We start from the raw sequence: 15,473 nt of genomic DNA, 5'->3' as shown, positions 1-15,473 counted from the left end.
GAGTTTACATATCAACAGAAGAATTTAGCATTGAAATAGCTAAGTTAATGTGATAGATTAGCAGGATGTTAAAATCAGAATTTAGCATGTAACTGGGAAATTATATTAAACATTACACTGAAAGGTACTAAGAGATTAGCAGGATGTTGAAGTGAGAAATTAGCATGTAACTGGGAGATTAGCATAATGTCCATGTGAGGATTTAGCATGTAACTGGTCACGGAAGTGGCTATGTTAAAGTCAGAGTTTACATATCAACAGAGGCATTCAGTATTAACGCTAAATAACTGCAACTACCCAACTATCATACAATAAGCCGATGTGAAAGAACTAAATATAAACTACATCAATATAATCAATGTACTCAATATATTCTCCAATAAGTTGAGCTATTAACACTAAGTAACTGGGTATACACTACACTATATAATGAATACCATATAGTAAACTGATTAAAAAAACTAAAATATAAACTACATCAATATTATCAATAAACTTAATATACTATCCAATCAGCTGAGCTACTAGCAATGAGTCACTATACATTACAATTCTACGTCGAAAAAAGTAGAGGTTTCTTTTCAACGTTAGCACCACAGAAAGCGGCGAGCATTCAGACGGACGAGTCCATCTATGCTCGGAACGGAGGAGGGGGGGAGAGAGAGAAACAGCCACGATACGCTACTCTGTCCTGTGCTGCGTTACAACTATACTATAAACTAGACTACTATACATTACAATATTATACCTTCCAATCTAAACTACATTGTATTATATCGTATACACAGCCCAATGTAAGCTCTAACATTATGCATTATATGAACAGCCCAATATAAGCTCTAACATTATGCATTATATTTTTTTTATTTTCTTGCTGTGGTTTTCACACCTGATGACGATTGCTTGTGTTGCAGTCAAAACGTCGTGAGAATTTTATTGTTTTATATTTTTATTATTTTATTGTTTCCCTTCTACGTGACTTTACCGAAAGAACCAAAAATAGTAGGAGTATTGTCGGGGAAAAGGTAAAAGTGACAGAGGGTACAAGTTGGGCATTATAAACAAGAGGTCACGGACCACGCCCGGCCCTTTAGACACCCTTTGCCAAAGGTGATATGGCAGATGTGGTCAGTGTGGCTGCAAATTGTATTAACCTATCTCAAAAGTGTGTCTTACAGTTTTCACTGGCCTTCAGTGCAAAAAGCTCCAAAAATCCACAAATGTTAACATTGGCAAAGTGTACAAGAAAATGGTCACACCCCATCCTACCGCCTTTATTCATATGCACACCCAAGACGGAGCCCAAATCAACCCCGCGCAGAGGGAGAATGCAAACCGTAGTCGCTGCATTGGGAGCACAGAGCGTGCCCCGTCAGTGCCATCTCCCGTGACGCATGACCCAAAAGTTGTCGTTGACTTCTCGATTATCTCTGACACCAGAGTGACCGGTACACGTGCGTGTTTGTGTTGTGTGTGTGTGTTTTTTTTCGTTTTCAGGACCAGTACCTGTTTGTGCACAAGTGCGTGTTGGCCATGTGGAGGGAGCGCAAGTGGCAGGAGCCCTCCTACGCCATCGTGTTCGAGAACATGAGCTCCGAGCCGCCGGGCGGCGGCCGCGCCACTAGGCCGGGCTGCATGGATTCCTCGCCGTGATGCCAAAAGTACATCATGACCACAGCTAGAGTTCCAAACCCATAGAAGCAGCTGGCTCAGACACAAAACTAAAACTACCCACACAGATGGTCCCCCAAGGTGCCAGGACTTAAAGGGACACAGCCTCGTTACCTTACGAACCGCTCACAGCCACCATTATTGCTGCGACTTGGTAATCGCATTTGTTATTGTGTCGGTGAGCATGCGGCCGTTAATAAAATGTAAAATTTGGATTCGCCGCGGGTGGAACGACCACGCGAGGACGAGAGGCGTGATTGTTGTGTCCTTGTAGCTCGTTAGTCCCGTACTAGCCCAGTAAAGTTTAGACAAGAGTTGTATATCGTTGTGGATGGTTGTAGTAATATTCCACCTGCATCAACAGGACATCAGTTAGGACTGTGTGTGTGTCCACGGAGCATATGACCAAGAATAGTGTCAGGAGGCACTGGCGGAGCCAGTGGTGGGGGTGGATCATTGGGGTTTATTCGTAATAAATCGGCATTTTGCGACCCCCATTGCCACTGTGTAGCATATTATTACATGACAGGAACTCTATGAGATAATAGGGCAATGGTCTGAGTTCATAATTGTCAATAAGTAACGGCAAAGCAGTTATAAGTGACTCAGAATTGTGCGCAGTTGTGTATACAGTACACGACTTCCCTGAAGGCATCAACACCTTCAGCGAGCGCGATGCCGATCACACAACGCGGTTCGAATTTGACCCTCGATCGATGGCTGCGCCATCGCCGCACACGCGTTGAATAAAAAGCAAGGGACAAGTCCTTACTCACTACTAACAACTCCTCTATCATTTTTCATTGCTGGAGGGGTTGCCCCCCCTACCTGAAAATCCTGGCTCCGCCATTGTCAGGAGGCAATAATTCTCAAGTGTATGACTGAGGGAGTGGGTGGGGGCGTGTTCTGTGAAGGTCACCTGGCATAGCATCATCGCAACAGCCTCCACCAAAAGAAGAGTTCCATTAGACGTTAAAACTGATTTCTTTTCTTAACAAGAGGGTCACACAAGCATCAATCCTCAGCATTCGATTGTCAACAGTTGTACAGCATCACCTGGCGATGCATGCTGAGGAAGGGTGCATACAACCCCAACGTGGGTTCAGTCGGGGCTTAACTTTACACAAATTCCATGTTTTCCATCCGTTTACTGCAACGGGTGAAGGTGTTTTCAATACGAGACGTATATCTGTGACGTGTACTTGGTCAAGGCCTGTGACATCATCAATTGACCCATGTTGCAGACGTTCCATTGTGCCTTTGGTGACCTATGCAGTGGGCCTCGGCAATACCTGCAGGTGTCTCTGCCAGGTGTCGTGTGCACAAGGCCTGCCGACGACTGCAGATATTGCAATACAAGCATAGTGATCCCCGAAGTGCTCTTAATGTATTTATAATAGCAATCTCGTACGCATGGCATAAACCATTGTTACCTGGCACAATAATGGCATACAAAACAACAACCTCCCACCCTGTAATATATATATACTACCACTACCAGTACATTATTTTGGGCGTCACGGTGGCGAGATGTTAACTACCTCGCCTGGTATACAGGAGGCTGTGGGTTCGATTCTGACCCTGACGCCCGCTGTATATTTGGAGTTCGCATGTCTCTCTCCCCATGGTCGCGTGGATTTTTCTCTGGATCCTCCAGTTTTTCCCTCCACATTTAGAAACATGTGATTAGAGTATTCAGCTGCTGCTATAAATGTCCACATGATAAGCCACTTCGTTGAGCTATCATTTGTGGCCAGATCGCTTCTGAAAATGAGCTATATAGCTCAGTGGGCCTTGCCTGGTGAAATAAAAATAGTTTATAGTTTAGTTATTGTTACTCAAAAATATATTTTTCTCATGTCCGACCACCACAGTCATATGTTTGACCAGTTCCGGGTGCATGGTGGTCATGATGATGGTGGTGGTAATGATGATGATGGTGGTGATAATGGTGCTGGTGGTGGTGATGGTGGCAGTGATGGTGGTGGTGGTAATGATGATAATGATGATGGTGGTAATTATGATGATGATGATAATGATCATGATGGTGGTGGTGGTGATGATGATGGTGGTGGTAATGATGATGATGGTGGTGGTGGTGATGATGGCAGCCTTTGCTGAAGGTGATATGGCCTGCCTACGATCCATCCTGGATATAACCAGGCTGGATTGTGTGAGCTCACAAATCCTTGAAAGATCTGGACAAAGTCCCATCGGTGAGTTCCTCTGGCAGGCAAGGCTGCGTTGGCTGGGTCATGTAGCCCGCATGCCCAGCCACCGCATGCCGAAACAGCTTTTGTTCGGCCGGATCGAGGGGGCTAAACGGGCGCAGCACGAGCTAGAGAAGAAATGAAGTGATGTGGCACAAGAGGATGTGGAGCTGAGTGAACTTGCCGATAACTGGTGCCAGCGGTGTCAAGATCGGCCTCTGTGGAGGAGGCTTGTGAAGGACGCTGCTGGGCAGTTGGAGGCAGTCGCCCTGCAACAACAATGGAAGGCAGAGGAGCGATGCTCACAACAACGAGCGGAGCACCGGGTGGATAAAGCACAGAAAGTTGGCACAGTAGGGGGCACAGGTGCTGCATTGGCCAGTCATCTCAGTCAGTCGACCCGTGGCACCTGGGTCTGCCCCGTGACCTCCTGCCAGCAGGCGTTCGACACTTCACGTGGCCTCAACGTGCACATAGCCTGGCACAAGCGCCGTGGTGACCTCACCACCACTTAGTCGTGAATGGCGGTTGTTGTTTATGATGGTGGTGGTGGTGGTAATGATGGTGGTGGTGATGATGATGGTGGTGGCGATGTGGCCCAATCTGTTGCCCTGGTGAGGCACGCATGGTGCACGGCTCCCCCAAGAGCCGACAGACTCAAGAGAGACTCCATGGTCCGTGTCTCACCAAGGTCACTTGCGTCAATATTGACGTAACAAATCATGTATCTGCAATACCGCTACCAATACATTGGTTTGCTACTATGAAATAACAACATTGCTATTATAAATCGCTTATCACGTAGTATGACTCAATGCCTCGTATTGGAAAATCATTTTCAGAAGGCGGATCACGATGCGTTTATTAATTTCCCATTGAAAGTGAACAGCGATGCCGATGTCGGGTTGTGCGTCCATCATTGCCCAGTTCACCCAGGTGATACGGAGTGATACCATTGTTTTGTGTTTAGTGACACCCACCAAATGGAGTTGATGATAACCCACGATGCCAATAAGAACGTGGCGGTGTCATGCGATCCAATTCCAGTGCTGCGATCGCGTGTATTTTGCTCATTATCATGGAGGGAAAGCACACGCTACTTCGTGCAGAGGAGTTATATCTATTCACTCTCCAACAATGGGGGGTGACGAGTATTGTCTACTTGCTCTACTTCTTATTCCTTTTGAGTCGTAGATCGTGAGCGGGCTCCCTGATCCACACATGCATACATTTAACGCTGGCAAAATATCCAACTCATTGGATGGATTTGAGCTATTGTGTCTGCGCTAGAAGCTTAAACCCCTTCCTTACGAGGATGTATAGGCTCTGTTCTCTGCACAGAACATGGGCACGAAGAGGTGGCTACAAAGGAGCTGGGTGAGTGGCTCCATATTTCCCATAACGTCTGCACATTGTGATTGAGGATGCATTGTGGAGGTAGAATAATTAATCTGCCTGTGAATATAATCTGTCATGGCTATAGCTTCTACGATCTACACAGATGTGTCCAAATTGCGGCTACCAAAATTTTCTCGTGAAATTGAACCTCTTGTGCTAGAACGTCGACAACCAACTCACAAAACATGTCAGCATTCATACGAGCAGGCCTGCCTGTATACAGTCCTGGTGGGACTACACAAAGAGTTTGCATATATTTACAAAGGCCTCTGTGATTGCCCGAGCAGAGTAGGCGAGGCTGAAGTAATTTTTGTCAGGATCGGTGTTTCCCTTGCTGCGAATCCACCCTCCAAATATGTTTTGTTCATCTTAAATATATCTCCCCGTTTCTACCAATATGATCATTCGTTCCAGAAGTGGAACCCATCTTTTGTTATTGTATATTCCACATTGATCACCTGCCCCTGTGTCCTCTGTGGAATTCAGAACCAACATTTTGGTATATAATACCGCCGCTAGGATGTTCACTTAAATTTGAAATGAATTCACATGCGTTTGATACCTTAGGTCTTTCGTGCTGGTTTTCCATTGCCTGCATATCAACTCAAGGACAACTTTACTAACTCGTTACCCCGTTAAATTATTCCTCCCCCAGTCACTGTTTTTCTTTCAAATACACAACGGCAGTCACGTGAGAAGTCACTTAGTTAATTACCAAATGCTGCCCTCACGGTGAGTAACTACGCCTTGGTGACTGTCTTCAGGACCTTGGGCCAAATTGGTGAATCCTGGTGAAAAAAATGCCCAATTGCACGTAGTTCATCCAAACGGCTTCCAAATGTGCGACGAACAGAGCCCCAGGCAGCCGAAGCACAGCGAGTCAGATTGGAGGAGAGATGGGCAGCACCAGTTCTGTCCCGCATCTTCTTTTCACTCTGCCTTATAATGCTGCATCTGGCTTTGCCTGTCAAAGATGAAGCCACCTCGAGTTGAATAGTTGTCATTGTGTGTTCATTCTTTCGAGTCTTAATTATTATTTCATCAGATCGTGTAAGTAGGTAAAAATTGCACCGTAATCCACTTCCACCCAACAGAGCCAATCAAATTAAATGCTCATGTGGTGCTATCAGAACCAAATTGGTTTGTGAAAGCCTACGTATAACATGTTTTTCCTATTTTGTTTACTTGAGTCTTCAAGAGTCAATTGAACCGACAATGAAGCAAGAATGCAATCTTGGAAGAAAATACGTTTTCAGATTTTGCTTCAACTATCTTACTACAAGCACACTCTCGACCATTTATCCAGCATGACATTTTACGAAAGACTATTATTTGTAAGCACTTCCAGAGCTGCTCTATGTGTGTGGACCAGATACAAATATTGACGATATGGCCTAAACCGCATTGTTGTTGGTGACTTGTCCTGATGCCTGTTTATGGAGAAAATTTTTTTCCCAGAAATTCGATTAATAAGAACACGCACCATTACCTGAACCTGGCCCTACACACACACACGTATATATGAATGCTTATGCATTCATGAGATGTAACCAAAGTCTATTTGCACTGCTATTCAATTACATGGACACCGCTCGAAAGTGTTACTCAAGTGTACGAGACTATGAAGGGGCATATATTGCGGTGTTCAGGGAAGCTCAGTCTGGCTGTTCGTCGAAACGAAGTGACAACGTACCGCCGTTGTTATTGTGGCCCCAGTCGATGGACTGCGTCATGATTTTCACGACAGTATAAGGACAACGTTGCGTATACAAATGTGTTTAACAACTCCATGAGGTGCTAAGTGTAACAACACGGCGTTACTTTCTCGTTGGACCACTGAAATTGCTTTAGCTCGGTCACCTAATGTACAATCAATCTCGCATCGTGCCAATTTATCAGCACGGTAGCAACAGTTGGTGACTTGCGGAAATAAATGTAAACTATAAGTGTGAATATTCTTGGGTCTTTCGGTAAAGTCACGTAGATAGGTTCAAAGAAATAACCTATCCACGTGACTTTACCCAAAGTCCCACGAATATGAATTCCTGCAGTCACGAAAACTTTAAGTCAAGATTTATTATTAGTGTGAACTCAAGTAGCGTGCAACTCAAAATGCATCTCTTGAGTCTACCGTCACATTGTCCCCGCGTGTTACGTTGTGTTATGTGAGCGATATACTGCTCGCCAGCCCGTGTTGATGTGTGCAACACTTTTAAGAATATTGTTTCTACTTGAGAAGTTTTCTTGAGGGATCGATGTCCACTGGATTTTAAAGGAATCCACTGTCACCAATCCCTGTTTCACTTTGCCCACCGCCGTGGCAAGCGAGACGTTCTAAGACTCAAACGTTTAAAATGCCTTACGCAGTAAATGCTTTACTTAAGTATATTCAACATTATAGACATTGTAGAAAAACTAAATAATTAATAATAGTAAATTTATATAACACGTATATCACAATGTAATGCTATTAACAATAGTATGGTCTACACATTGTACATATATAGCTAATTACAGCAAGTCAGTATTAAATGTAATATATTAAATATTTAATATTAAAAAGTAAATGTCTTGCTATTAAAAATAACATAATGGATATTAGGGTGATCATTTTAAGAATTACACACACGATATCAATAATGTCGATGCATCAAAGGTTTATAGGTTAATCTTCAACGACCCTGCATAGTTCTTTTCTCCAACCTTGGAACGTTAATGCCCCGGTCAAATAGAGGTAATGCTCCCGAATCCTGAACCCTGGTGCAGATAATTCGTCTCAAGTTAATATGCCGAAGTTACAGTATTTCTGTCCTGCAATAATTTGATATAATCACTCTGTTTCCCAAATATTAAGCATATATCATTTAAAATAAAATAAAAAATCTTTAAAGGAACGAGTTTTAAATACAGCTGCCTTCAAGGGAGCTACAAAAAATGTTACAATAATTTTTCGTTGAATAATTTCAGGATTATGTCATGCGTTTTTTTGAAAAGCATTGAACATGAGCAATCGTCGGTGCTTTCGCTGCACACAGCTCGCCCATGAGAAGTCCATTCAAGCCTCCACCTCCGTGTTGTGGCGCCACGCTGATCAAATTTCCGGTAAAATAAACAAAAAAATCAGTTTAGTTTTTTTATAAAATCGCGATGACACAAACCGGCATGTGTTCTCTAACTTTGAACGAAGACACTTTCCCAGCGGTGTCAAGTAATGTCCCGTTATTTTATTTACAGTTTTCACTTGGAATGTGTTTTTACGAGTATGATTCATTTAACATGTGCCCGATACAGAGCACATGGCTATTGACATAATCCGTTGTGCACAATGGCATTGCGAAATGTGGTTGGGGAAACGGCAAGGTCTGGGGTTGGCCGACTTAGAGAATAAATCACGTGGTCTGTAGCACTCGGTGGACAGGCGGCAGAGAATGTAATGCGTTCGCAGACAAAACAACCTGACCAAGGAACTCACATACACGGACATATCCCAAAGCACTCTCATGTTTGACTCGGTTGTGCCCCAGTGAAATCAGCCGCCACACAGTGAACGAATGAATTTTCCTAAATGCAGTACGTCAAACTCTATACTTTTTACTAAGTTTCATTGGTGGGGCATGTTTTTTTCTAATACGAATATAAAATGACGATAATAATTTAAAGTTAGTGTTTTTGAATTTTACTTTTTAAAAAGTGATTTGAAATCATCTAAAAATATGTCTGGGTTGACGTTCTACACGATGTGTTATTTCGCTATTAATACTTGTGTCCAAATTGAACTCCGCGGTGATTTAAAACACTCAGCCAATATTCTTAGTTTTTTCGGTAAAGTCACGTTGAAGAGAAACAACAAAATAACAAAATATATATAAAACAATAAAAAATTCTCACGACGTTTCGACCATAACTCAAACGGTCATCATCAGGTGTGTCGGTTTGCATAAATTTATTTTGAAAACGGCATGTTTATTTATTTATATATATAAAAATAACGTTTGCGTCACGCGCAACGATGGCAGTTTGCCAGGACTAGTCCATCTATTTTTTTTTTTGAAAAGAGGAGGGGGGAGACGAAATTTGTTTTTATGTATGCTGTCTGAAAGGCACTGTAAGCGTGAACAATCAATCAAGAACTGAAATGATTTATCAAATCTTTCCAATGATTGCTAAGATAGAATCCATCTTCTCGGTTGAAATTGTCTCTGTGTTTGTATATGTGGATAGCCTCATGAACGAATCTCTCATGGAAGCCAGATGGCTTACAAAGAACCTCCGTCTTGGAAAAGTCAATGGCATGTGAGCCTACTGAATTAGAACAATGATCTGCTACGGCCGAGGTGTTGGTCCTACCGTGTTTAAGGTCTGCTTTATGTTCACGAATGCGGTCCGAGATATGGCGTTTGGTTTCTCCAATGTAACTACTACCACAGAGGCAACTTAGTTTGTAGACACCAGGGTATTGTATGTCCGGAATCACATCTTTTACAGACGGAACCAGATCACGGATTTTATGTAATGTGTTGAAACGGACCTGGATCTTGTGTTTATTCAAGATTTTGGAGATCTTTTTTTTTTAATATATATTTTGTTATTTTGTTGTTTCTCTTCAACGTGACTTTACCGAAAAAACTAAGAATATGAATTACTGCAGTCACGAAAGCTTTAAATCAAAATTCACTCAGCCAATGTTTACCCTAAATCGCATTCCTGCCACATAATCTCACCAGCCCAACTTCACGAAGATACGGAGGGAATAAGCTACGGAAAGAATACGGAATTGTTGAATACTGCAACGAGTTATAGGACTGATTAAAAAAACCACACGACGCATCACGTGCAGCTTCATGTGAACCTGTAGGACATTGTAAAGCGCAGCGTGACGTTGCTTTTTGTGTCATCATTGTCGAGGTTGTGACTTGTGAGTGCATGGGTTGCTCATTCTCTTAACGCCACGCATGCTGTTCCCGCTGATGACAGTGTCACACGGCCTGGACTTTACAAGGGAGATTATATCTGCCACCTGTGCGTGTCTCACATTCATGTCGTAATGGGTATAATAAAAACACATGAATGCCTATTGCGTTGTCTTGGAGTTTGTTTGGTTTACTACCCCTTCACTGATGTGAAATTTAAATTCCACAACAAATATGAAGCGAAATTAATAGAGAAAACAAAAGGGTTCCCTGGAGGGTGAAATGGAATATTCACTGCAGAGTCAGAAGAAAACCTCATGCATCACAACAGAAAATTGGCTGCAAGCTGGACAAAAATAATAATAGATGTGTAGTGGATTCAACTGATTCGCAGACATACTCTTTGGAGGCAACACATTTATTGATACCAACACGAAGGGGGTGACTGCCCCTTTACCAGATAACACCCTATGGTGGTGGAACACCAGGCTAATTACACTGAGAGTAGCTACAACGGACAGGACCCCGGCTTGGGTCCAGGTCCATGTGGTGGTGACTCTTCTCCGACGTAGAACGTAGATATTCAGGATAACAACAGCAACACTGAACCCCCGGTCCCTCTGGTCGAGGCTGGCTCCGCCCTTGGCCAAGACCACCTTCTCGAACCCTCTAGCAGGATCTCGCCCCAACACGTGACCACCCCTAGCACCCACTTGGGGCGCCCGTGTAGACTTTACCCATCACGTGCCTTCCAGGGTCAACCAGAGTGCCATGGCCTTCATTAACCCCATTCATGGCCGGCACCCTCACACCCCCTCCTATAGGGGACGGCACTGCACGCCGAGCGTGGTGCCACTCAGCGCTCTCTGTCAGCGCTCACCGAGCCCCTCTAGGGCTGGTACTACACCCACATGTACGGGGTGTCCGCGATGGCAATACATCACACGCCGTGCCTCGCTAGAGCCGGCATTACCCAGTAAGATCTATGATGTCGCTACACACGTTATGTCCGCGATGGCAATACATCGCACGCCGTGCCTCGCTAGAGCTGGCATTACCCAGTGACATCTACGATGTCGCTACACACGTGATGTCTGTGATGTGAGTACATCCCAACCCGTGCCTCGCTAGATCCGGCATTACCCAGTGACATCTATGATGTCGCTACACACGTGATGTCCGTGATGCGAGTACATCACAACCCGTGCCTCGCTAGAGCCGGCATTACCCAGTGACATCTACGATGTCGCTACATACGTCATGTCCGCGATGTGAGTACATCGCAAGCCGTGCCTCGCTAGACCCGGCATTACCCAGTGACATCTACGATGTCGCTACACACGTGATGTCCGTGATGTGAGTACATCCCAACCCGTGCCTCGCTAGATCCGGCATTACCCAGTGACATCTACGATGTCGCTACACATGTGATGTCCGTGATGTGAGTACATCCCAACCCGTGCCTCGCTAGATCCGGCATTACCCAGTGACATCTACGATGGAAGTGCATCGCACGCCGTGCCCCTCTAGGGCCGGCACCACACAGTGACATCCGCGATGTCACTACAGATGTAACACAAAAAAATGTGCACTGCATGTATGGTGGTCACTCTGTAAACACACACACGCTACACAGTATCTACCAGAGCGGGGTCATTGATAACCCTGACCAAAACCCCGCCTGAGGGGTGGAGGCTGTGGAGTGTGTGTGTGTGTGATCCCCCAGAACCCTGCCCCTAGGCAGAAAGCGGGATAAACAAACACAGATCGGATGGACTACCTGTGGCCAGAACCCCTCCTGAGGGGAGGGGGCTGTGGGGGATCTGTGATCCCTCAGAACCCCGCCCCTCGGTGGGGAATCGTATAAAAGGCTGGCTCCTGAGAGCAGAGCTCAGTTCGCCTCAAGCCCAAGTCGAGGAGCCACCTGGAGACGAGACCCTGGACCCCAAGCCCCGACGTCCTTCTGAGGGCCGGGGCTCAGTGCGGTGCCAGAGGTCGAGAGGCTAGGACCCTGAAGTTCCCTCAGCCCAACGTCCTTCTCAGGACCGGGTCTGGACGGGCCAGTGGTCAGAGACCCACCGGTGCCAGCGGTGGGTCAGCATCCTTAGCTCCAGCCAGACGGAGGGCTATAGGAGTAGGTCAGTGACTAGGATAGATAGCCCGGAGGCTGTCCCTCCACTGGTTGTGGGTGGAAGGGGCCATTACCCCTTCATGTTAAGTCCTAGTGAGTGTTGTTAAAGATATATTACAGCAGTGATGCACTATGTGATTACACCATATCTGCAGATTTGGAGTTGACACAGTGATGTGTATTGTTTGAACATGTAAAATAACAATAGGCTTCACCCTTCCTGGCAATAAAACATCGCAATCATTGAAGACTTGGTTCATCAAGGACTAAACACTGAGGTACCCCCCTGGTGAGACACTGCTTAAACAATACATACTTCACTTGGAATGGAACTTTCTACAAACTGAGGGCACCCCAATGGGCTCTCCCCTATCTCCGGTTGTAGCCAACATTTTCATGGAGAAATTTGAGACTGACGCCATCCAGACTGCCACTCTGCGCCCAAACCTTATGGAAGAGGTACATTTTGTCATCTGGCCACATGGCCGGCCTGCTCTAGACCAATTACTCGACCACATCAATTCCATACACCCAGCCATCAGATTTACCATGGAAGTCGAAAAAGATGGCAAGCTACCTTTTTTGGATGTCCTAATAAGAGACCTGCTGGTCCAATGAGCCACTCTGTCTACAGGAAAGCTACCCATACGGATGCTTACCTGAAACCGGATTCCCACCACCATCTATCCCTGAAGAATTCCCTCATCAAGACTCTGCACCATAGACCCCAATGCATATCCGACCAGGAACACATAGCCAGTGAACTCAAGCACGTACACCAAGCTCTTAAGGCTAATGGTTACTCCGACTACACAATCCGCAAAGCTATCACTCCAACCATGAAGAAGGACCCTCTTGAGGAGCCATTCAAAACCATCACTTTACCCTACATTGCGGGGATCACAAAAAAGATCTCCAAAATCTTGAAAAAACACAAAATCCAGGTCCGATTCAACACATTACATAAAATCCGTGATCTGGTTCCGTCTGTAAAAGATGATTCCGGACATACAGTACCCTGGCGTCTGCCTTTGTGGTAGTAGTTACATTGGAGAAACCAAACGACATGTCTCGGACCGCATCCGTGAACACAAAGCAGACCTAAAACACGGTAGGAGCAACACCTCGGCCGTGGCAGATCACTGTTATAATTCAGTAGGCTCACATGACATTGACTTCTGCAAGACAGAGGTTATCTGCAAGCCATCTGGCTACCATGAGAGATTCGTTCATGAGGCTATCCACATATACAAACACAGAGACAATTTCAACCGAGGTGGATTCTGGCTTAGCAATCATTGGAAGGATTAGATATACCATTTCGGGTCTTAATTGATTGTTCACGCTTATGGTGGCTTTCAGACAGCATACATTATAAAAAATTTCGTCTACCCCCTCCTCTTTTCAAAATATAGATGGACTAGTCCTGGGTAAACTGCCAAATCGCTGCGCGTGACACTAACGTTTTTTTATAAATAAATAAATGCGCCGTTTAAAAATAAATTTATGCAAACCAACACACCTGAAGATGACAGTTTGAGTTATGGTCGAAACGTCGTGAGAATTTTTTATTGTTTTATATATATTTTATTATTTTGATGTTTCTCTTCAACGTGACTTTACCGAAAAAACTAAGAATATAGATGGACTCGTCCATCTGAATAACTGCCAAATCGCTCTCCGTGGTGCTAACGTTAAAAAAACGCCACTTTTTTCAAATTTTCTTGCTGTGGTTTTCACACCTGATGATGATTGCATGTGTTGCAGTCGAAACGTCGTGAGAATTTTATTGTTTTATATTTTTATTATTTTATTGTTTCCCTTCTACGTGACTTTACCGAAAGAACCAAGAATATGAATCCCTGCAGTCACGAAAGTTTTAAATAAAAAAATAAAACAGTTGTTAAGATGTTCAAACACCAAACAGATACCTTTTGCAAGGTATCAAGTGTACATTAACCACACATACTTGTGGCAAAACATGCAAGTAAACATGCTCCGATAATGTATGCATTGTCTTTGAGACGGGTTACACCAGAGACAGCCTTCTTCATGGCCTTGTCTCACGAGTGTTAGCCCAGAGAACGCCAAAAGGCGAACAGCACAAAGATAATGCAAGTATTGAGAAACATGTATAGCTCGGGTCGAGCAGTCATATATGGGAAAAAAACCTATTCTTATATTTCATCATTTTGGATACTTGCAAAAAAGGTCACATAGATATAACATGTGAAATATGTATCCATTAAAAACAATTATAGTCAAGGAAATGCATGGCATAGGCTACGGCGGAGTTGAAAATTAGGACCGATAGAAATGAAGTCCAATGCAAGAGTGTGGATAGTCCCTCAACAACAAAACCTGTGGGTCAGACAATAACTTTTTACAAGTAAAAATGCAACCAGTCCTGCACTGGTGCATGAGTAAAGCCTGAACGGCTTCCGTGACCCAACAATGACACACTGCCTCAACGGTGAGGGGATATTTTTTTTTTACTTTGAACCCCATCACCAAAAGTCCTCAGGATGCCACATATTTCTGGCGCGGTGCACAGTCATTAAGGAGATGTTGTCTGTGCCGTGGGCTGACTTTGAAATAGAACACGTTCATTCTTTGTTTTGCGCATCCTTCTAAACGATAACATGTTTTGGCTCGAAAATGAAGATTCGTCGGGTTTTTTTTTCCCTTATAGGTTTGGAGATCATGATGATCGATGGTTCTTCGTTGTTAACGTTCAGGGTAAGTAGTTATTATTTTGTGTTTTGCTATGTTGAAAGACAATCGTTTGCTGCATGGATTTCAGAGGAGATATGACTAAAGTGGCAGACTCCAGTTTTATCACTGTGTAATTCCGTTTAAGCAAATAATGCTTCTTGCATTTCGTCTGGGCTCTCTATGATTTCCATGATGTTGTGAGGCACAAAGCCTTTTTTTCCATCTTGCTTGGTTACTTTCCACCATTTCTTGCTGTGATCGTTTACCTGTAATTAAAATATACATAGGGAAAAAAACATACAACGGAGAAATATTTAATATAATATCGAGCCTTGCATTATTCTATCAAATTGCCAAGTGTTTTAATACATAGCATAACAAATAAAATGCTTTATTTCATATGCAATTCGCGTACGGCATGTTCTAGGCCACCACAAG

At 44.1% G+C, this 15,473-nt stretch overlaps 2 protein-coding genes across 5 annotated transcripts in view; one reads left to right on the top strand and one right to left on the bottom strand.

Annotated features, from left to right (window-relative positions):
• Nucleotides 1–10,353, top strand: part of LOC116939849 (receptor-type tyrosine-protein phosphatase O-like) — a 77,817-nt gene extending 67,464 nt beyond the window's left edge. For all 3 annotated transcript variants that reach the window (XM_076065255.1, XM_032948756.2, XM_032948757.2), the window contains one exon: nucleotides 1,498–10,353. In XM_076065255.1, the coding sequence (XP_075921370.1) occupies nucleotides 1,498–1,653 (156 nt within the window). In that variant the 3' untranslated portion in view covers nucleotides 1,654–10,353. The remainder of the gene's footprint in view (nucleotides 1–1,497) is intronic.
• Nucleotides 10,354–10,372: 19 nt separating this feature from the next.
• LOC116939847 (epidermal growth factor receptor kinase substrate 8-like) overlaps nucleotides 10,373–15,473 on the bottom strand; it is a 38,174-nt gene continuing 33,073 nt past the window's right edge. For both annotated transcript variants that reach the window (XM_032948754.2, XM_032948755.2), the window contains one exon: nucleotides 10,373–15,301. In XM_032948754.2, coding sequence (XP_032804645.2) covers nucleotides 15,176–15,301 — 126 coding nt within the window. In that variant the 3' untranslated portion in view covers nucleotides 10,373–15,175. The remainder of the gene's footprint in view (nucleotides 15,302–15,473) is intronic.

The sequence above is a fragment of the Petromyzon marinus genome, chromosome 7, assembly GCF_048934315.1.
Source record: "Petromyzon marinus isolate PM22_M1 ecotype Great Lakes invasive population chromosome 7, UKy_Petmar_22M1.pri1.0, whole genome shotgun sequence".
In the NCBI taxonomy this organism is placed as follows: Eukaryota; Metazoa; Chordata; class Hyperoartia; order Petromyzontiformes; family Petromyzontidae; genus Petromyzon; species Petromyzon marinus.
The sequence above is the reverse complement of the archived record's forward strand: the minus strand, read 5'-3'. Positions and strand labels throughout refer to the sequence as shown.